The 24,363-nt window shown below is 56.7% G+C and overlaps 2 protein-coding genes across 2 annotated transcripts; both read right to left on the bottom strand.

The window, feature by feature from the left end:
* Positions 1-3: 3 nt before the first annotated feature.
* On the bottom strand, positions 4-7,815 carry ASPDH (aspartate dehydrogenase domain containing; the record flags this gene model as incomplete). Its single annotated transcript, XM_062604200.1, has 5 exons — positions 7,784-7,815; positions 6,022-6,079; positions 3,759-3,897; positions 2,199-2,283; positions 4-135 (listed from the first exon to the last, which is right to left on the bottom strand). Coding segments are annotated over exons 2-5 (411 nt in total), but the record flags the coding sequence as incomplete, so codon positions are not given.
* A 3,677-nt stretch (positions 7,816-11,492) lies between these two features.
* Positions 11,493-13,493, bottom strand: LRRC4B (leucine rich repeat containing 4B; the record flags this gene model as incomplete). Its single annotated transcript, XM_062604201.1, has 1 exon — positions 11,493-13,493. A coding segment is annotated over one exon (1,968 nt), but the record flags the coding sequence as incomplete, so codon positions are not given.
* Between the last annotated feature and the right edge of the window lie 10,870 nt (positions 13,494-24,363).

Below are 24,363 nucleotides of genomic sequence, written 5' to 3' on the forward strand. Positions count from 1 at the left end.
CCTGTCCATCCTCTCGATGTCCTCGCAGCCCCACAGCGCCCCCCTGGGCACGTACAACGTGTGCCCCCCCCGCGCCGCCGCCGCCCGCAGCCGCCGCTCCGCGCCCGCCTCGCTCAGGGCCGTGGGGGAGCCCACCTGGGGGGGGGGGGCCGTGTGGGACCTATAGCGGGTGTGCTGTGACCCATAGACCCCATAGACCTCATAGACCCCATAGACCCCATAGACCCCATAGCCCATAGACCGCATAGACCACATAGACCCCATAGACCCTATAGACCACATAGACCCCATAGACCCCATAGCCCATAGACCACATAGAGCCCATAGACCCCATAGCCCATAGACCACATAGACCCCATAGACCCCATAGACCCCATAGACCCCATAGACCCCATAGACCCCATAGACCCCATAGACCCCATAGACCCCATAGACCCCATAGACCCCATAGACCACATAGACCACATAGACCCCATAGACCCCATAGACCATAGACCCCATAGACCCCATAGACCACATAGACCACATAGACCACATAGACCCCATAGACCACATAGACCCCATAGACCCCATAGACCCCATAGACCCCATAGACCCCATAGACCACATAGACCCCATAGACCACATAGACCATACACCCCATAGACCCCATAGACCACATAGACCCCATAGACCCCATAGACCACATAGACCACATAGACCCCATAGACCCCATAGACCCCATAGACCCCATAGACCCCATAGACCACATAGACCACATAGACCCCATAGACCCCATAGACCCCATAGACCCCATAGACCCCATAGACCCCATAGACCCCATAGACCCCATAGACCCCATAGACCACATAGATAGACCCATAGAGCCCATAGACCACCCATAGACCACCATAGACCACACAGACCCATAGACCCCATAGACAGACCCATAGAGCCCATAGACAGACTCACAGAGCCCATAGACAGACCTATAAAGCCAATAGAGCCCATAGAGAGACCCATAGAACCCATAGACCCATAGACCCCATAGACCCCATAGACCACATAGACCCCATAGACCATAGACCCCATAGACCCCATAGACCACATAGACCCCATAGAGCCCATAGACCCCATAGAGCCCATAGACCCCATAGACCCCATAGAGCCCATAGACCCCATAGAGCCCATAGACCCCATAGACCATAGACCCCATAGACCCCATAGACCGCATAGACCGCATAGACCACATAGACCCCATAGACCACATAGACCCCATAGACCACATAGACCACATAGACCCCATAGACCACATAGACCCCATAGACCCCATAGACCACATAGACCACATAGACCCCATAGACCCCATAGACCACATAGACCACATAGACCACATAGACCCCATAGACCACATAGACCCCATAGACCACATAGACCACATAGACCCCATAGACCCCCATAGACCCCCCATAGACCCCATGTGACACCATAGACCCCATAGACCACATAGACCCCATAGACCACATGCTAGACCACATATAGCCCATAGACCCCATAGACCCCATACACACCACATAGACATAGATCCCCATAGCCTTGTAGACCCCATGTACCCCGTACCCCATAGAACCCATATTCCATACCTCATTACCCCATATCCCATACCCATAGACCCCATACCACATAGACCCCATAGACCCCATATACCACCACATACCCATATACCCCATACCCCATATCCCATACCCACCCCATACCCCATACCCATGTATTCCCCATATCCCGTATATACCCCCCCATATACCCCATATCCCCATAGCCCATATATCCCATACCCCATATACCCCATAGCCTATACACCCCAAACCCCATATACCCTATACCCCATATACCCCATAGACCCCATATACCCTATAGCCCATATATCCCATACACCATATCCCATATATCCCATATCCCATACCCCTTATCCCATACCCCATACCTCCTATCCCATATATCCCATACCCCATATCCCATATACCCCATACATCCCATATAGCCCATATCCCATACCCCACCCCCATACCCCATATCCCACACCCCATATATCCCATATTCCACACCCCATATACCCCATACCCCATACCCCACACCCCACACCCCATATCCCACACCCCATACACCCCATACCCCATACCCCACACCCCATACCCCACACCCCACACCCCATATCCCACCATGAAGTCCGCACGGCTCAGGATCTCCTCCCCGTACTCCGTGGCCACGCAGGGATGCGCCACCTCCACCACCAGCTCCACCTCCCTGGGGGGCAATGGGGGGCAGTGGGGCATGGGGGGTGCCATTGGGTTCCATTGGGCGCCATTGGGTGCCATTGGCACCCATTGGGTGCCATTGGGCGCCATTGGGTGCCATTGGGTCCCATTGGGTGCCATTGGGCACCATTGGGACCCATTGGGTTCCATTGGGCGCCATTGGGCACCATTGGGACCCATTGGGTGCCATTGGGTGCCATTGCATGCCATTGGGTCCCATTGGTTTCCATTGGGCGCCCCTGGTCCCATAGGGCGCCATTGGGTTCCATTCCGTCCCATTGGGTCCCATTGGGTTCCATTGGGTCCCATTGGGTGCCATTGGGTTCCATTGCGTCCCATTGGGTCCCATTGGGTGCTATTGGGTTCCATTGGGTTACATCGAGTCCCATTGGGTTCCATTGCATCCCATTGGGTTCCGTTGCGTCCCATTGGGTTCCATTGAGTCCCATTGGGTGCCATTGCGTCCCATTGGGTTCCGCTGGGTGCCATTGGGTGCCATTGCATCCCATTGGGTGCCATAGGGCACCATTGGGTTCCATTGGGTCCCATTGCGTCCCATTGGGTGCCATTTGGTCCCATTGTGTTCCATTGCATCCCATCGGGTCCCATTGTGTCCCATTGGGTGCCATTGGATCCCATTGGGCACCATTGGGTGCCATTGGGCGCCATTGGGTCCCATTGCATCCCATTGGGTGCCATAGGGCACCATTGGGTGCCATTGCATCCCATTGGGTGCCATAGGGCACCATTGGGTTCCATTGGGTCCCATTGGGTTCCGTTGCGTCCCATTGGGTTCCATTGAGTCCCATTGGGTGCCATTGCATCCCATTGAGTGCCATAGGGCACCATTGGGTCCCATTGCGTTCCATTGGGTGCCATTGGGTCCCATTGGGCGCCGTTGGGTTCCATTGCATCCCATTGGGTCCCATTGAATCCCATTGGGTGCCATTGGGTTCCATTGGGCACCATTGGGTGCCATTGGGCGCCATTGGGTCCCATTGCGTGCCATTGGGCACCATTGGGTGCCATTGCATCCCATTGGGTGCCATAGGGCACCATTGCGTCCCATTGGGCGCCATTGGGTCCCATTGGGTGCCATTGGGTCCCATTGGGTGCCATTGGGTTCCATTGGGTGCCATAGGGCACCATTGCGTGCCATTGGGTTCCATTGCGTCCCATTGGGTTCCATTGGGTCCCTTTGGGCGCCGTTGGGTTCCATTGCATCCCATTGGGTCCCATTGCGTCCCATTGGGTGCCATTGGGTCCCATTGGGCACCATTGGGTGCCATTGGGCGCCATTGGGTCCCATTGCATCCCATTGGGTGCCATAGGGCACCATTGCGTCCCATTGGGTGCCATTGGGTCCCATTGGGCACCATTGGGTGCCATTGGGCGCCATAGGGCACCATTGCATCCCATTGGGTGCCATTGTGCCCCATTGGGTGCCATTGGCGCGACCCTCACATGTGGGGCAGCTCCTTGAGGTCCAGCAGCCGCAGTGGGGGGGGGACCCCGTCCAATGCCCCCCCCCGTGTCCACACGAACCCCAACGTCAGCCCCAGGGGGGGGCCCCGCGTCAGGAGCTGCCCCACAAGGAACCGACCTGGGGGGGGGGGAAACCCCATAAGTGCCCCCCCCAAATACCCCATAGCCCCCCCCCTTACCCCAATTCGCCCTTAATTACCCCCATAGCCCCCAATTACCCCTTCATTGCTCCCCATTACCCCCCCCCGTTACCCCTCCATCCCCATCATTACCCCCATAGCCCCCAATTACCCCTTCATTGCCCCCCACAGCCCCCAATTACCACCCCAATGACCATTAATTACCCCATAATATCCCCAATTACCCCTAATTAATGCCGAATTACCCTCATCATCCCTAATTGCCCCCAATTACCCCTAATTGCCCCTAATTGCCCCCAATTACCCCAAATTGCCCCAGTTACCCCTAATAACCCCAATTACCCATAATTAACGCCTAATTACCCCATCATCCCTAATAGCCCCAATTACCCCTAATTAACGTCTAATTGCCCCATCATTCCTAATTGCCCCCTAATTGCCCCCAATAGCCCAAATTACCCTAATTAACTCATAATTACCCCATCATCCCTAATTGCCCCCAATTACCTCTTATTAACGCATAATTACCCCATCATCCCTAATTGCCCCTAATTTCCCCCATTACCCATAAATAACGCCTAATTACCCCCACCATCCCTAATTGCCCCCAATTACCTCTAATTACACCGATTACCCCTAATAGCCCCAATTACCCCTAATTAACTCCTAATTCCCCCATCATCCCTAATTACCCCCATTACCCCCAATAGCCCCAATTACCCCTAATTGACTCCTAATTCCCCCATCATCCCTAATTGCCCCTATTACCCCTAATTAACGCCTAATTACCCCCAACATCCCTAATTGACCCCAGCTACTCCTAATTCCCCCATTATCCCTAATTGCCCCTATTACCCCTAATTAACGCCTAATTACCCCCATCATCCCTAATGGCCCCATTACCCCCAATAACCCCAATCAACTCCTAATTACCCCATCATCCCTAATTGCCCCAATTACCGCTAATAGCCCCAATTACCCCAATTGCTCCAATTACCCCTAATTAACTCCTAATTACCCCCATTATCACTAATTGCCCCAATTACCCCTAATTAACGCCTAATTACCCCCATCATCCCTAATTGCCCCCAGTTACCCCTAATTACCCCCATCATCCCTAATTGCCCCTATTACCCCTAATTAACGCCTAATTACCCCCATCATCCCTAATTGCCCCTAATTGCCCCCTAATTACCCCCATCATCCCTAATAGCCCCAATTACCCCTAATTAACTCCTAATTACCTCCATCATCCCTAATTGCCCCCATTACCCCCAATAGCCCCAATTAACCCTAATTAACTCCTAATTACCCCACCATCCTTAATAGCCCCAATTACCCCCAAAAGCCCCAATTACCCCTAATTAACTCCTAATTACCCCCATCATCCCTAATAGCCCCAATTACCCCTAATTAACTCCTAATTGCCCCCAATTACCCCTAATTGCCCCCAATTACCCCTAATAGCCCCAATTACCCCTAATTAACTCCTAATTACCCCCATCATCCCTAATAGCCCCAATTACCCCTAATTAACTCCTAATTACCCCATCATCCCTAATTACCCCCATTACCCCCAATAGCCCCAATTACCCCTAATTAACTCCTAATTCCCCCCATCATCCCTAATAGCCCCAATTACCCCAAATTAACGCCTAATTCCCCCCATCATACCCCAATAGCCCCAATTACCCCTAATTAACTCCTAATTACCCCCATCATCCCTAATAGCCCCAATTACCCCTAATTAACTCCTAATTCCCCCCATCATCCCTAATAGCCCCAATTGCCCCTAATTGCCCCAATTACCCCTTATTAACGCATAATTACCCCATCATCCCTAATTGCCCCTAATTGCCCCCTAATTACCCCCATCATCCCTAATTGCCCCAATTACCCCTAATTAACGCCTAATTACCCCAATCATCCCCAATAGCCCCAATTACCCCAATTGCCCCAATTACCCCTAATTAACGCCTAATTACCCCCATCATCCCTAATTACCCCAATTACCCCTAATTACCCCTTATAGCCCCAATTACCCCTAATTAACGCCTAATTACCCCCATCATCCCTAATTACCCCCTAATTGCCCCCAGTACCCAATTGGCCATAGCCCAGGATCCCGACCCGCCGGCACCGTGGGGGCTCTGCCATGACCTGGGGGGGGCAAAGCTCAGGGTCCTGACCCCCTCCAGCCCCATAAGTGCCCCCCCCAGCCCCATAAGTGACCCCGTTCAGCCCCATAAGTGCCCCCTCTGACCCATAACTACCCCCCCATTAGCTTCATACCCCCCTTAACCCCATGCGTGCCCCTTTTAACCCCGTCCTTGCCCCCTTTAGCCCCATAACCACCCCCCTGTAGCCCTATAACTGCTCCCAGCCCCATAAGTGACCCCGTTCAGCCCCATAAGTGCCCCCTCTGACCCATAACCGCCCCCCTTTCCCCCATACATGCCCCTTTTAACCCCATCCTTACCCCCTTTAGCCCCATAACCACCCCTCTGTAGCCCTATAACTGCTCCCAGCCCCATAAGTGCCCCCTCTGACCCATAACCACCCCCCTTTCCCCCATACATGCCCCTTTTAACCCCATCCTTACCCCCTTTAGCCCCATAACCACCCCTCCGTAGCCCTATAACTGCTCCCAGCCCCATAAGTGATCCCGTTCAGCCCCATAAGTGCCCCCTCTGACCCATAACTACCCCCCATTAGCTTCATAACCCCCCCTTAACCCCATGCGTGCCCCTTTTAACCCCATCCTTGCCCCCTTTAGCCCCATAACCACCCCTCCGTAGCCCTATAACTGCTCCCAGCCCCATAAGTGACCCCGTTCAGCCCCATAAATGCCCCCTCTGACCCATAACCACCCCCCTTTCCCCCATACATGCCCCTTTTAACCCCATCCTTGCCTCCTTTAGCCCCATAACCACCCCTCTGTAGCCCTATAACCACTCCCAGCCCCATAAGTGACCCCGTTCAGCCCCATAAGTGCCCCCTCTGACCCATAACCGCCCCCCTTTCCCCCATACATGCCCCTTTTAACCCCATCCTTACCCCCTTTAGCCCCATAACCACCCCTCTGTAGCCCTATAACTGCTCCCAGCCCCATAAGTGCCCCCTCTGACCCATAACCACCCCCCTTTCCCCCATACATGCCCCTTTTAACCCCATCCTTGCCCCCTTTAGCCCCATAACCACCCCTCCGTAGCCCTATAACCACTCCCAGCCCCATAAGTGCCCCCCCCGCCCCATAAATGCCCCCTCTGACCCATAACCACCCCCCTTTCCCCCATACACGCCCCTTTTAACCCCGTCCTTGCCCCCTTTAGCCCCATAACCACCCCCCCGTAGCCGTATAACTGCTCCCAGCCCCATAAGTGCCCCTCCCGGCCCCATAAATGCCCCCTCTGACCCATAACCACCCTCCTTAGCCCCATAACAGCCCCCTCTTACCCTCAGTTCTCTCCCCTCAGCCCCATAAGTGGCCCCCCCAGCCCCATAAGTGCATCCCCTCAGCCCCATGCCCCCTCAGCCCCATAAGTGCCCCCTTCAGCCCCATAAGTGCCCCTTCAGCCCCACAAGTGCCCCTTCAGCCCCATAAGTGCCCCTTCAGCCCCATAAGTGCCCCTTCAGCCCCATAAGTGCCCCCTCAGCCCCATAAGTGCCCCCTCAGCCCCATAAGTGCCCCTCAGCCCCATAAGTGCCCCTTCAGCCCCACAAGTGCCCCTTCAGCCCCATAAGTGCCCCCTCAGCCCCATAAGTGCCCCTTCAGCCCCATAAGTGCCCCCTCAGCCCCATAAGTGCCCCTCAGCCCCATAAGTGCCCCTTCAGCCCCATAAGTGCCCCTTCAGCCCCATTTACCCCACACTTGCCCCCTCGGATCGGCCTTTGCCCCCCCCCCCCCCCCCCCCCCCCGTAATGGCCCACCCGTATACACGGGGGGGGGGGGAGGGGAGGCCGCGCCGTTGCCATGGCGACCCCTCCCGTTCCCGTAGCGACCAATGGGGACGAGGGGGCGGAAGAGCCCCTCCCCCTGGGGTTGCCATGGAGACCGAGAGCCGCGGGGGATGGGAGGGGCTTGCGCGCAGCCCTTAGCGTGTTCTTAGCATGTTTTTGGTGTGTTCTTAGCATGTTCTTAGCGTGTTCCTAGCGTGTTCTTGGTTTGTTCTTAGCGTGTTCTTCGTGTGTTGTTGGCGTGTTCTTAGTGTGTTGTTGGCGTGTTGTTGGCGTGTTTTTAGCGTGTTCTTGGTGTGTTCGTGTGTTGTTGGTGTGTTCTTGGCATGTTTTTAGCGTGTTCTTGGGGTGTTCTTAGCGTGTTGTTAGCATGTTTTTTGGTGTGTTCTTAGCGTGTTTTTAGCGTGTTCCTAGAGTGTTCTTGGGTTTTGGTGTGTTCTTAGTGTGTTCCTAGAGTGTTCATGGTGTGTTCTTAGCGTGTTCTTCGTGTGTTCTTAGCGTGTTTTTAGCGTGTTCCTAGCGTGTTCTTGGTGTGTTCTTAGAGTGTTCTTCGTGTGTTGCTGCCGTGTTCTTGGCGTGTTTTTAGCGTGTTCATGGTGTGTTCTTAGCGTGTTCTTCGTGTGTTGTTGGTGTGTTCTTGGCGTGTTTTTAGCGTGTTCTTGGTGTGTTCTTAGCGTGTTCTTGGTGTGTTAGAGTGTTCTTGGTGTGTTCTTAGCGTGTTTTTGGTGTGTTCTTAGCGTGCTGTTGGCGTGTTCTTAGTGTGTTTTTAGCATGTTCTTGGTGTGTTCTTAGCGTGTTTTTGTTGTGTTCTTTGCGTGTTGTTGGTGTGTTCTTGGTGTGTTCTTAGCATGTCACGTCACGCAGGTCACACGCGTCACAGCCATGTCACATGCGCCACACCCCCGTCACGTCACACGTGTGTCACACCTCCATCACGTGTCACACGTGTGTCACACCCATGTCACATGGCACACCCCGTGACGTCAAACCCACGTCACACACGTGTCACATGCATGTCACATGTCACACCGTCACACGCGTGTCCCAGCCATGTCACGTCACATGCATGTCACATGCATGTCACAAGTCACACCCCCATCACATGTCACACCCCTGTCACGTCACATGTCACACCGACGTCACGTGTGTCACATGCACGTCACATGTCACCCCCATCACGTCACACCACTGTCACGTCACACCCCATCACACGTCACGCACACGTCACGCCCATGTCACATGTCACATCCCCATGATGTCACACCCCCGTAACATGTCACACCCCTCACAGGTCACGCACACGTCACACACACGTCACACCCATGTCACATGTCAAACCCATGTCACATGCGTGTCCCAGCCATGTCACATGTCACACCCCCATCACATGTCACACCCCATCACGTCACACCCATGTCACATGTCACACCCGTCACGTCACATCCATGTCACATGTCACACCCATGTCACATGTCACACCCCCGTCACATGTCCCATCCATGTCATGTCACACCCCATCACATGTCACACCCATGTCACATGTCACACCCATGTCACGTCACACCAATGTCACATGTCACAACCCATCACATGTCCCTCCCCCATCATGTCACACCCCCGTCACGTGTCACACCCCCGTCACGTGTCACACCCATGTCACATGTCACACCCCCGTCACGTGTCACACCCCCGTCACGTGTCACACCCCCGTCACGTGTCACACCCCATCACGTCACATCTGTCACGTCACACCCCCGTCACATGTCACACCCCCGTCATGTGTCACACCCATGTCACATCACACCCATGTCACATGTCACACCCCATCACACGTCACAACCCGTCACGTGTCACACCCCATCACGTCACATCTGTCACATGCCACATCCATGTCACATGTCACACCCCAGTCACGTCATACCCATGTCATGTGTCACACCCCTGTCACATCACACCCCCGTCACATGTCACACCCCTGTCATGTGTCACACCCCCGTCATGTGTCACACCCATGTCACATCACATCCATGTCACACCCCAGTCACATGTCACACCCCTGTCATGTGTCACACCCCTGTCACATGTCACACCCATCACATCACACCCGTCACGTCACCCCCATCACATGTCACACCCCCGTCACATGTCACACCCATCACATGTCACACCCATCACATCACACCCATGTCACATGTCACACCCATCACATGTCACACCCATCACATCACACCCCCGTCACATGTCACACCCCCGTCACATGTCACACCCATCACACGTCACACCCCATCACGTGTCACACCATCACATGTCACACCCATCACATGTCACACCCCATCACGTGTCACACCCCATCACGTGTCACACCCCTGTCACGTCACACACCCATCACATGTCACACCCCCATCACGTGTCACACCTCCATTATGTGTCACACCCCTGTCACATGTCACACCCCATCACGTGTCACACCCCTGTCACATCACACCCCCGTCACATGTCACACCCCCGTCACGTGTCACCCCCATCACGTCACCCCCATCACGTCACACCCCATCACGTGTCACACCCCATCACGTGTCACACCCCTGTCACATGTCACACCCCATCACGTGTCACACCCCTGTCACATGTCACACCCCATCACGTGTCCCTCCCCCATCACGTGTCACACCCCATCACGTGTCACACCCCCATCACGTGTCCCTCCCCCATCACGTCACACCCCATCACGTGTCACACCCCATCACGTGTCACACCCCTGTCACATGTCACACCCCATCACGTGTCCCTCCCCCATCACGTGTCACACCCCATCACGTGTCACACCCCCATCACATGTCCCTCCCCCATCACACACGTGCCCCCCTCCCCCCGCTCTCGTCCGTCTCCCCCCCGGCGCCTTTCAAACCCGCGCTGGATTTTTATTAAAATAGGAAAGTTTCGGCCGCGGCTTTAAAAAACCCCCAGGGGTGGGGGAGGGGAAGGGGGGGGGTGGGGGGGGAGGGGAGGGGGGGGGGGAGGGGGGTGTGGTTGGGGCGGGTCCCACACATGACCCACACGTGACCCACACGCATCCCCTTGGGCCGCACCTAAGCCCCCTCCCCCCCCAACCAATCCCATCCCCACCCCCCCCCTTCCCCTCCCCTCCCCCCCCATTCCTCCGCCCCTCCCCCCACCAGGTCCCTTCGCGCCCCTCCCCCCAGCATCGCACGACCCCGGGGTCCCCCCTTTCGGGGCCTTCCTCGTGCATCCCCCCCCCTCCCCCCCTCCCCCCCCCCCTTTTCCCGCGTACCGAGCGCCCCTCCCCCCCCATTCCCCCCCCAATCAGCACCCCTCCCCCACCCCCTCACCCCCCCTTCCCCTCCCCCCCCATTCAACCCCCACCGGCGCCTCTTTCTCCTCCCATCCTCCAGGGGGCGCCACTTGTGGTTGGGGGGGGGGAGGGGAGGGGTGGGGTGGGGTGGGGGGAGGGGGCGTTTCTGAGCGTTCCTGGAGGGGGGAGGGGGCGTTTTGAGCGTTTTTTGAAGCGTTTCTCGCGTGTTTTGGCCATGGGGAGAAGGGGTGGGGGGGGGATGGGGGGGTTTTGGGGTGGGGGGTGGGGGATGGGGGGTTTTTTGGGGGGGTGTGGGGGTTGGGCGCTGCCTGTCCTTCAGATCTGCGTCTCCTGCACGTTCTCCTTGGAGGGGCTCTTGAAGAGCAGCGGTTCGTGCACGGAGTTGAGCAGCGCGCTCTTGCCGCCGGCGTTGCCGTAATGGGCGGCGAAGGCCGCGTAGCGCTCCAGGTGGTCGCGTTCCAACGCCGGCAACGCCAACCGGTTGTCCCCAACACCACCACCACCACCACCACCGCTACCACCACCAACAACACCACCGGTGTTACCGGTGCCGGTCCCACCGCCCCCTCCGAGCTCGTCCTCCACGTTGACGATCTCGACGGCGCGCGCGGGGCCGCCGCGGTGCTTGTGGCGCTGGTGTTGCTTGCGGAGCTTGTAGAAGGCCACCAGCATGACGGCCGCCATGAAGGTGATGGCCACGAAGCAACCGATGATGATCTTGGTGGTCTTCAAGACGTCGTCGAGGTCTTGGAGGCCACCGGTACCGGTACCGATACCGCCGGCTGCCGCGACGGCGGTGATGGGTACGGTGAAGGGTTTCCCGGTGGCGCGCGTGGCCGAAGCGGCCGTGGAACCGCCGCCGGGGGCTTCCCAACCAACCGTAGGCACCGGCGGCGTCTGCGGCGCCGGTTCCTCGCCGCCGGCGTCGGTGGTTTCTACGGTGACCGTGGTGAAATAGGTATAACCGGTAGCGGCGGCGGCGGCGGCGGCGGCGGCGGCGGCGGCGTCGACGGCCGAGACGTTGAGCGTGGCGGTGGCCGTGGTGTTGCCGGCGGCGTTGGTGACCATGCAGGTGTACTGACCCGTGTCCTGCACGGTGACGTTGGTGAAGTTGAGCGTGCCGTCGTGCAGCACCGAGATGCGCACGCGGTACGAGCCGTGCGTCATGAGCGTCCCGTTGGGCGTCAACCAGTTCACCGACGTCATGGCAGTGCCCGTACGGCACTTAAGCTCGGCCGCCATACCTTCGGTAACGTTCAAGTCCGCCGGCGGCTCTACGATGACCGGCGCGTAACACGTGAAATGCCCCGGTTCCAACTCGCCCAAATAACGGCCCCGCAACGCCGGCGGCGCGTGGCACCGCGCGCAGCAGCTCGTGTTGCTCGGCACCGTCTCCCGTAACCACCAGCTCAACCAGAGCACGTCGCAGTCGCAACGCCACGGGTTATGGTGCAGGTGAACCCGCTCCAAGCGGTGCAACGGGGCGAAGAGATCGTGCGGCAGCGACGCCAGCTCGTTGTGTGCCAGGTTGAGCTCTTCCAACGCTTTCAGGTCGTCGAAGGCGTTGCGTTCCACCGCCGCCACGCGGGCGTGCATCAACCAAAGCTTCCTCAAGCTACCCAAGCCTTGGAAAGAACCCGGGCGGACGCGACCCAAACGGTTACCGGAGAGCTCGAGCTCTTCCAAGCGCACCAACGCCGTGAGGTTGGGGATGTCTTTGAGGTTGCACATACCCAAGTTCAAGTAGCGGAGGTTGACCAAGCCTTCGAAGGCCGCCTCGGAGATGTACTCCAACCGCTTGAGCTCGCCCAAATCGAGGCGGCGCAAGGAGGGCACGCGGTTGAAGGCGTACGACGGGATGCTCTCGATGGGGTTGTTGCGGAGCCAGAGCTCGCGGAGCTTCGAGAGGTACTCGAAGGCTTGCGTCGGCACGGTGGTGAGGCGGTTGTCGAAGAGCTCCAAGGTGTTGAGGTTGGGTAGGCCGTTGAAGGCGCCCACCTCGACGCGGCGCACCAGGTTGCGGCTCAACTGGAGGATCTCCAAGTGGCGCAGGTGTTTGAAGGTGTCGGTGCGGATGACTTGGATGTGGTTCTCTTGGAGGTTCAGGTAGCGGGTGTTGACCGAGATGCTGGCGGGTACCTCGAGGAGCTCGCGCCGCGTGCAGATCACGCGGCTCGCTTGGTTGCTGCACGAGCAGGCGGCCGGGCACGACGGCGACGACGACGACGACGATGACGATGATGACGATGATAACGATGATGATGACGACGGCACCACCGGTACCAAGAGGAGGAGGAGGAGGAGGACGAGGAGGAGGAACAAGGAGGAAGAAGAGGAAGAGGAAGGAGAAGGGGGAGGCGGCGGCATCGCTGCGGGCACCGGCGCCGCCATGGCTGCGGGCAAAGGGGCATCGTCCGGCGTCAGGGCCCCCGGTGGTGCTGTGGGGAGAGGAGAAAGAATGGGGGGCAATGGGGAAGGGTCGGGGGGGTTAGTGAGGACGGGGGGGGAATGATGAGTGATGGGGAGAGATGGTAATAGTGAGTAATGGGGGCAATGGGGGCAATGGGGGTAATGGGGGCAATGGGGGTAATGGGGGTAATGGGAGGCAATGGGGCAATGGGGGCAGTGGGGGTAATGGGGGTAATGGGGGGTAATGGGGGTAATGGGGGTAATGGGGGCAATGGGGGTAATGGGGGTAATGGGGGGCAATGGGGGTAATGGGAGCAATGGGGGGCAATGGGGATAATGGGGCAATGGGGATAATGGGGGGCAATGGGGGTAATGGGGCAATGGGGGCAGTGGGGGGAATGGGGCAATGGGGGAATGGGGGCAATGGGGGCAACGGGGTGCAATGGGGGTAATGGGGGTAATGGGGGGCAATGGGGGTAATGGGAGCAATGGGGGGCAATGGGGGCAATGGGAGCAATGGAAGCAATGGGGGGCAATGGGAGCAATGGGAGCAATGGGGGGCAATGGGGGGCAATGGGAGCAACGGGGAGCAATGGGGGTAATGGGGTAATGGGGGTAATGGGGTAATGGGGGGCAATGGGAGCAATGGGGGTAATGGAAGCAATGGGAGCAATGGGGGCAATGGGGGTAATGGGGGCAATGGGGGGCAATGGGGGGCAATGGAACAACGGGGAGCAATGGGGTACAATGGGGGGCAATGGGAGCAATGGGAGCAATGGGGGGCAATGGGGAGTGATAGTGAGCAAGAGTGAGCAATGGGGAGCAATGGGGAGCAATGGGGGTAATGGGGAGTGATAGTGAGCAATGGGGGCAATGGGGAGCAGTGGGGACAATGGGGTAATGGGAGCAATGGGGAGCAATGGGGGTAATGGGGGGCAATGGGGGGCAATGGGGGCAATGGGGAGTGATAGTGAGCAATAGTGAGGAATGGGGAGCAATGGGGGGCAATGGGGAGCATTAGGAAGCAATAGGGAGCAGTGGGGGGGCAATGATGGGTAATGGGGAGAGATGGTAATGGTGAGCAATGGGGGCAATGGGGGTAATGGGGGGTGATGGTGAGCAATGGGGGGTGATGGGGGGCAATGGGGGTAATGGGGGGTGATGGGGGCAATGGGAGGAAAATGAGTGATGGGGAGAGATGGTGTGTAATAGTGAGCAATGGGGGCAATGGGAGCAATGGGGAGCAATGGGGCGCAATGGGGAGCAATGGGGCGCAATGGGGTGCAATGGGGCGCAATGAGGAGCAATGGGAGCAATGGGGTGCAATGGGGCGCAATGGTTAGCAATGGGAGCAATGGGGCGCAATGGGGTGCAATGGGAGCAATGGGGTGCAATGGGGAGCAATGGGGCGCAATGGGGCACAATGGGGCCCCCAAGTGAGGGCGGCCATGGGGAGCATGGGCCGGGTGAGCACAGGAGCTGGGGGGCAGGGACAGGAGCACAAATGGACCCCCCAAGGGTGCATCCCATCGACCCCCGGGCACTCACATGGGTGCGCACCCATTGCACCCATGAGCACCCATTGCACCCATGAGCACCCACTGCACCCATGATCACCCATTGCACCCATGGCACCCATTGCATCCATGAGCTCCCATTGCATCCATGAGCTCCCATTGCACCCATGAGCTCCCGTTGCACCCATTGCACCCATGAGCACCCACTGCACCCATGAGCACCCATTGCACCCATGAGCACCCATTGCATCCATGAGCACCCATTGCACCCATGAGCACCCATTGCATCCATGGCACCCATTGCATCCATGAGCACCCATTGCACCCATGAGCTCCCATTGTACCCATGGCACCCATTGCATCCATGAGCACCCATTGTACCCATGGCACCCATTGCATCCATGAGCACCCATTGCACCCATGAACACCCACTGCACCCATGAGCTCCCATTGCACCCATGGCACCCATTGCATCCATGAGCACCCATTGCACCCATGGCACCCATGAGCCACCATGTGCACCCATGAGCTCCCATTACACCCATGTGCACCCCATTACACCCATGAGCACCCACTGCATTCATGTGCACCCATGAGCTCCCATTACACCCATGCGCACTCATTGCACCCATGCGCACCCATTAGATCCATGAGCACCCATTAGATCCGTGTGCACCCATTACACCCATGAGCACCCATTGCATCCATGAGCTCCCATTGCACCCATGAGCTCCCATTACACCCATGTGCACCCATTGCACCCATGAGCACCCATTGCACCCATATGCACCCCATTATACCCATGAGCACCCATTACACCCATGCGCACCCACTGCACCCATGAGCACCCATTACATCCATGCGCACCCATTGCACCCATGAGCACCCATTGCACCCATGCGCACCTGTTACATCCATGTGCACCCGTTACACCCATGCGTACCCATTGCATCCATGAGCACCCATTGCATCCACGAGCACCCATTACATCCATGAGCACACATTGCATCCATGCACACCCATTGAATCCATGTGCACCCATTGCACCCATGCGCACCCATTACATCCATGCGCACCCATTACACACATGAGCACCCATTGCAGCCATGCGCACCCATTACATCCATGCACACCCATCAAATCCATGTGCACCCATGTGCACCCATTATATCCGTGCACACCCATTACACCCCATTACCCCCATTTGCACCCATGCGCACCCATCGCATCCATGCGCACCCATTGCACCCATTTACACCCATTACATCCATGAGCACCCATTACACCCATGAGCACCCATTACATCCCATTGCAGACATTGCACCCATTTACACCCATTACATCCATGAGCACCCATTACACCCATGAGCACCCATTACATCCATGTGCACCCATTGCACCCACGAGCACCCATTACATCCATGTGCACCCATTGCACCCACGAGCACCCATTACATCCGTGTGCACCCATTACATCCATGTGCACCCATTGCACCCATTTGCACCCATTATATACATGCGCACCCATTACACCCATGCTCACCCATGATATCCCATTACATCCATGTGCACCCATTACATCCATGTGCACCCATTACACCCATGAGCATCCATTGCACCCATTTACACCCATGAGCACCCATTATATCCATGAGCACCCATTACACCCGTTTACACCCATTACATCCATGCGCACCCATTGCACCCATTTGCACCCATTACACCCATGTGCACCCATTGCACCCATGAGCACCCATTACATCTGTGTGCACCCATTACATCCATGAGCACCCATTGCACCCATGCGCACCCATTGAATCCATGTGCACCCATTGCACCCATTACTTCCATGAGCACCCATTACACCCATGTGCACCCATTACATCCTTGTGCACCCATTACATCCATGAGCACCCATTGCACCCGTTTACACCCATTACATCCATGAGCACCCATTGCACCCATTTACACCCATTACATCCATGAGCACCCATTGCACCCATTTACACCCATTACATCCATGAGCACCCATTGCACCCTATTACCCCCATTAACACCATTCACACCCATTGCACCCATCGCATCCATGCACACCCATTGCACCCATTTACACCCATTACACCCATGAGCACCAATTGCACCCATGTGCTCCCATTGCATCCATGAGCACCCATTGCACCCATTTGCACCCATTACGCCCATGCACAACCATTACAACCATGTGCACCCATTACATCCATGCGCACCCATTGCACCCATTTACACCCATCACATCCATGTGCACCCATTACATCCCGTTACATCCATGAGCACCCATTACACCCATTTGCACCCATTGCACCCATGTGCACCCATTATATCCGTGTGCACCCATTGCACCCATGAGCACCCATTGCAGCCATGCGCACCCATTACATCCATGTGCACCCATTACATCCCATTGCAGACATTGCACCCATTTGCACCCATTACATCCATGTGCACCCATTACACCCATTTACGCCCATTACACCCATGAGCACCCATTGCACCCATTTACACCCATTCCACTCTTGAGCACCCATTACATCCATGCGCACCCATTACACCCATTTACACCCATTACACCCATGCGCACCCATTACATCCATGCGCACCCATTACACCCATGCGCACCCATTACATCCATGAGCACCCATTACACCCATGCACACCCATTGCACCCATTTACACCCATTACATCCATGCGCACCCAGGAGCACCCATTACATCCATGAGCACCCATGCGAACCCATTACGCCCAATCACCCCCATCGCACCCATGCGCACCCATCGCACCCATGAGCACCCATGACATCCATGAGCACCCATGACATCCATGAGCACCCATGTGCATCCATTACACCCCATCACCCCCATTCGCTCCCATCACCCCCATTCGCACCCATGCGCACCCATTGCACCCTTTAGCACCCATTACACCCCATTACACCCCATTACCCCCATCGCATCCATGAGCACCCAGGAGCACCCATTACACCCATTACATCCATGAGCACCCATTACCCCCATCACCCCCATCGCACCCATGCGCACCCATTGCACCCATGCACACCCGTTGCACCCATTTACACCCATTGCACCCATGAGCACCCATTACACCCATGCACACCCATTGCACCCATTTACACCCATTACATCCATGAGCACCCGTTGCACCCATTTACACCCATTGCACCCATTAGCACCCATTACACCCCATCACCCCCATCGCATCCATGCACACCCATTGCACCCATGTGCACCCATTACCCCCATCACCCCCATTGCACCCATGCACACCCATCGCACCCATGCACACCCATTGCACCCATTTACACCCATTGCACCCATGAGCACCCATTGCTCCCCATTACCCCCATCGCATCCATGCACACCCATTGCACCCATGAGCACCCATTACATCCATGCGCACCCATTGCACCCATTAGCACCCATTACACCCCATCACCCCCATGCGCATCCATCGCATCCATGCACACCCATTTGCACCCATTTGCACCCATGAGCGCCCATTTGCACCCATCCCATTCATGCGCACCCATTGCACCCATTAGCACCCATTACATCCATGTGCACCCATTACACCCCATCACCCCCATCGCATCCATGCACACCCATTGCACCCATTTGCACCCATGCGCACCCATTACACCCATTAGCACCCATTACATCCATGAGCACCCATGAGCACCCATTACCCCTATTTGCACCCATTGCACCCATGCGCACCCATCGCATCCGTGCACACCCATTGCACCAATTTACACCCATTACACCCATGAGCACACATTACATCCATGCGCACCCATTGCACCCATTACACCCATGAGCACCCATTACATCCATGCACACCCATTGCACCCATTAGCACCCATTACACCCATTACACCCCATTACCCCCATCACACCCATGCACACCCATTGCACCCATTAGCACCAATGCGCACCCATTTGCACCCATTAGGTCCATGCGCACCCATTACACCCATGCGCACCCATTACATCCATGAGCACCCATTACACCCATGCACACCCATTGCACCCATTTACACCCATTACATCCATGCGCACCCAGGAGCACCCATTACATCCATGAGCACCCATGCGCACCCATTACGCCCGATCACCCCCATCGCACCCATGCGCACCCATCGCACTCATGAGCACCCATTACATCCATGAGCACCCATGCGCACCCATTACACCCCATCACCCCCATTTGCACCCATCACCCCCATTCGCACCCATGCGCACCCATTGCACCCTTTAGCACCCATTACACCCCATTACACCCCATTACCCCCATAGCATCCATGAGCACCCAGGAGCACTCATTACACCCATTACATCCATGAGCACCCATTACCCCCATCACCCCCATCGCACCCATGCGCACCCATTGCACCCATGCACACCCGTTGCACCCATGAGCACCCATTGCACCCATGAGCACCCATTACACCCATGCACACCCATTGCACCCATTTACACCCATTACATCCATGAGCACCCGTTGCACCCATTTACACCCATTGCACCCATGAGCACCCATTACACCCCATCACCCCCATCGCATCCATGCACACCCATTGCACCCATGTGCACCCATTACCCCCATCACCCCCATTGCACCATGCACACCCATCGCACCCATGCACACCCATTGCACCCATTTACACCCATTGCACCCATGAGCACACATTGCTCCCCATTACCCCCATCGCATCCATGCACACCCATTGCACCCATGAGCACCCATTACATCCATGCGCACCCATTGCACCCATTAGCACCCATTACACCCCATCACCCCCATGCGCACCCATCGCATCCATGCACACCCATTGCACCCATTTGCACCCATTTGCACCCATGAGCGCCCATTTGCACCCATCCCATTCATGCGCACCCATTGCACCCATTAGCACCCATTACATCCATGCGCACCCATTACACCCCATCACCCCCATCGCATCCATGCACACCCATTGCACCCATTTGCACCCATGCACACCCATTACACCCATTAGCACCCATTACATCCATGAGCACCCATGAGCACCCATTACCCCTATTTGCACCCATTGCACCCATGCGCACCCATCGCATCCGTGCACACCCATTGCACCAATTTACACCCATTACACCCATGAGCACACATTACATCCATGCGCACCCATTGCACCCATTACACCCATGAGCACCCATTACATCCATGCACACCCATTGCACCCATTAGCACCCATTACACCCATTACACCCCATTACCCCCATCACACCCATGCACACCCATTGCACCCATTAGCACCAATGCGCACCCATTTGCACCCATTAGGTCCATGCGCACCCATTGCACCCATGAGCACCCAATACATCCATGCGCACCCATTGCACCCATTAGCACCCATTACATCCATGCACACACATTGCACCCATTAGCACCCATTGCACCCATGAGCACCCATCGCATCCATGCACACACATTGCACCAATTTGCACCCATTTGCACCCATTAGCACCCATTCCACCCCATCACCCCCATCGCACCCATCGCACCCATTGCACCCATTAGCACCCATTTCACCCCATCACCCCCATCGCACCCATCGCACCCATTGCACCCATTAGCACCCATTCCACCCCATCACCCCCATCGCACCCATCGCACCCATGCACACCCATTAGCACCCATTACACCCATTACACCCCATCGCACCCATGCGCACCCATTGCACCCCATCACCCCCATCGCACCCATCGCACCCATTGCACCCATTAGCACCCATTCCACCCCATCACCCCCATCGCACCCATCGCACCCATTGCACCCATTAGCACCCATTCCACCCCATCACCCCCATCGCACCCATCGCACCCATTGCACCCATTAGCACCCATTCCACCCCTCACCCCCATCGCATCCATGCACACCCATTGCACCCATTTACACCCATTACACCCCATCGCACCCATCGCACCCATCGCACCCATTGCACCCATTAGCACCCATTCCACCCCATCACCCCCATCGCACCCATCGCACCCATCGCACCCATTAGCACCCATTCCACCCCATCACCCCCATCGCACCCATCGCACCCATTGCACCCATTAGCACCCATTTCACCCCATCACCCCCATCGCACCCATCGCACCCATTGCACCCATTAGCACCCATTCCACCCCATCACCCCCATCGCACCCATCGCACCCATTGCACCCCATCACCCCCATCGCACTCATCGCACCCATTGCACCCATTAGCACCCATTCCACCCCATCACCCCCATCGCATCCATGCACACCCATTGCACCCATTAGCACCCATTCCACCCCATCACCCCCATCGCACCCATCGCACCCATTGCACCCATTAGCACCCATTGCACCCCATCACCCCCATCGCACCCATCGCACCCATTAGCACCCATTGCACCCCATCACCCCCATCGCACCCATCGCACCCATTGCACCCATCACCCCCATCGCACCCATCGCACCCATCGCACCCATTAGCACCCATTCCACCCCATCACCCCCATGCGCACCCATCGCATCCATGCCCCGCCCCCCGCACCCGCTCCTTCCCTTCCGTCCCCCCCCTCCCCCCGCCGCATCCGCGCCCTCGCTCCCATCAAACGCTCAAACCCCTCCCCCACCCCCCCCCATCCCCCCCCCCACCCCATGGGTGCCCCCCCCCCTCCCCCTCCCCCATCCACCCCCCCCCCATCCCCGGGCCCCACCGCCCGCAGCCTTCGGCCTCTTCCTCCTCCTCTTCCTCCTCCCCCCCCCCTTCCCCTTCCGGACCCCTCCCCCCACCCCCCCCACCCCCCCCCTTCCCCTTCCGGAGCGCCCCCCCCCTCCCCCCCCCTTTCATTTCCCTTCTTCCGCCCCCCCCAACCCCCCTGCAATGCGCTGATGGAGCCCCCCCATATCCCCTATGTACCCCTATGGACCCCTATGTACCCCTATGGACCCCTATGTACCCCCTATGTACCCCTATGGACCCCTATGGACCCCCTATGGACCCCTATGTGCCCCCTATGGACCCCCTATGGACCCCTATGGACACCCTATGGACCCCCATGGACCCCTATGTGCCCCCTATGGACCCCCTATGGACCCCCCATGGACCCCTATGTACCCCCTATGTACCCCTATGGACCCCTATGGACCCCTGTGGACCCCTATGTGCCCCCTATGGACCCCCATGGACGCCTATGTGCCCCCTATGGACCCCTATGGACCCCTATGGACCCCTATGTGCCCCCTATGGACCCCTATGGACCCCCATGGACCCCTATGGACCCCTATGGACCCCTATGGACCAACTATGGACCCCCATGGACCTCTATGGACCCCTATGGACCCCTGTGGACCCCTATGTACCCCTATGTACCCCTATGTACCCTATGTACCCGCATGTGCCCCCCATGTACCCCCTATGTACCCCCTATGTACCCCCATGTACCCCTATATACACCCATGTACCCCTATGTACCCCTATGTACCCCTATGTACCCCCTATGTACCCCTATATCCCCTATGTACCCCCTATGTACCCCCTATGGACCCATATGTACCCCTATGTACCCCCTGTGTACCCCTATATCCCCTATGTACCCCCTATGTACCCATATGTACCCCCATGTACCCCCTATATACCCCCATATCCCCTATGTACCCCCATGTACCCCCATGTACCCCCTATGTACCCCCTATGTACCCCTATGTACCCCCATGTACACCCTATGTACCCCCATATACCCCCTATGTACCCCCTATATCCCCTATGTAGCCCCATGTACCCCCTATGTACCCCACATATCCCCATGTATGCCCTATGTACCCCCTATTACGCCATGTCCCCTATGTCCCCATGTACCCCATATACCCCTATGTACCCCTATGTACCCCCATGTACCTCCTATGTCCCCTATGTACCCCCATATACCCCCTATGTACCCCCATGTACCCCTGTGTACCCCCTATGTACCCCCTGTGTACCCCCATGTACCCCCATACACCCCCTATGTACCCACATACACCCCCTATGTAACCCCATACACCCCCTATGTACCCCCATGTACCCCCTATATCCCCTTTGTACCCCCTGTATATGCCCATATACCCCCTATGTACCACCATGTACCCCCATATATCCCCTATGTACCCCCATATACCCCCTATGTACCCCCTATATCCACTATGTACCCCATATACCACCTGTGTACCCCAATATACCCCCTATGTACCCCCTTTGTATCCCCATGTACCCCTATGTACCCCCATATCCCCTATGTACCCCCTATGTACCCCCTATATCCTCTATGTACCCCCATACACCCCCTATATCCCCTTTGCACCCCCTATATCCCCTTTGTACCCCCTATGTACCCCCATGTACCCATTTTGTGCCCCCTATGTACCCCCATATACTCCCTATGTACCCCCATATACTCCCTAAGTACCACTATGTACTCCCTATGTACCCCCATATAACCCCTATGTAACCCCATATACCCTCTATGTACCCCTATGTACCCCCTATGTACCCCCATGTACCCATTTTGTACCCCTATGTACCCCCATATACCCCCTATGCACCCCCTACATACCCCCTATATCCCCTATGTACCCCTATGTACAACCATATACCCCCTATGTACCCCCATATACTCCCTAAGTACCCCTATGTACCCCCTATGTACCCCCATGTACCCCCTATCTACCCCCATATAACCCCTATGTACCCCCATATAACCCCTATGTACCCCCATTTACCCTCTATGTACCCCCATACACCCCTATGTACCCCCCATATACCCCGATATACCCCCCATGTATCCCCTATATACCCCTAAATACCCCATATACCACTTATGTACCCCCATGTACCCCCATATACCCCCTATGTACCCCCTATATACCCCTAAATACCCCATATACCACTTATGTACCCCCATGTACCCCCATATACCCCCTATGTATCCCCTATATACCCCATATACCCCTTATGTACCCCCATGTACCCCCATATACCCCCTATGTACCCCCTATATACCCCATATACCCCTTATGTACCCCCATGTACCCCCATATACCCCCTATGTACCCCCTATATACCCCATATACCCCTTATGTACCCCCATGTACCCCCATATACCCCCTATGTACCCTATTGT

The sequence above is a fragment of the Pezoporus occidentalis genome, unplaced genomic scaffold, assembly GCF_034315485.1.
Source record: "Pezoporus occidentalis ecotype Australia unplaced genomic scaffold, CSIRO_AGI_Poc_V1 ctg837, whole genome shotgun sequence".
In the NCBI taxonomy this organism is placed as follows: Eukaryota; Metazoa; Chordata; class Aves; order Psittaciformes; family Psittacidae; genus Pezoporus; species Pezoporus occidentalis.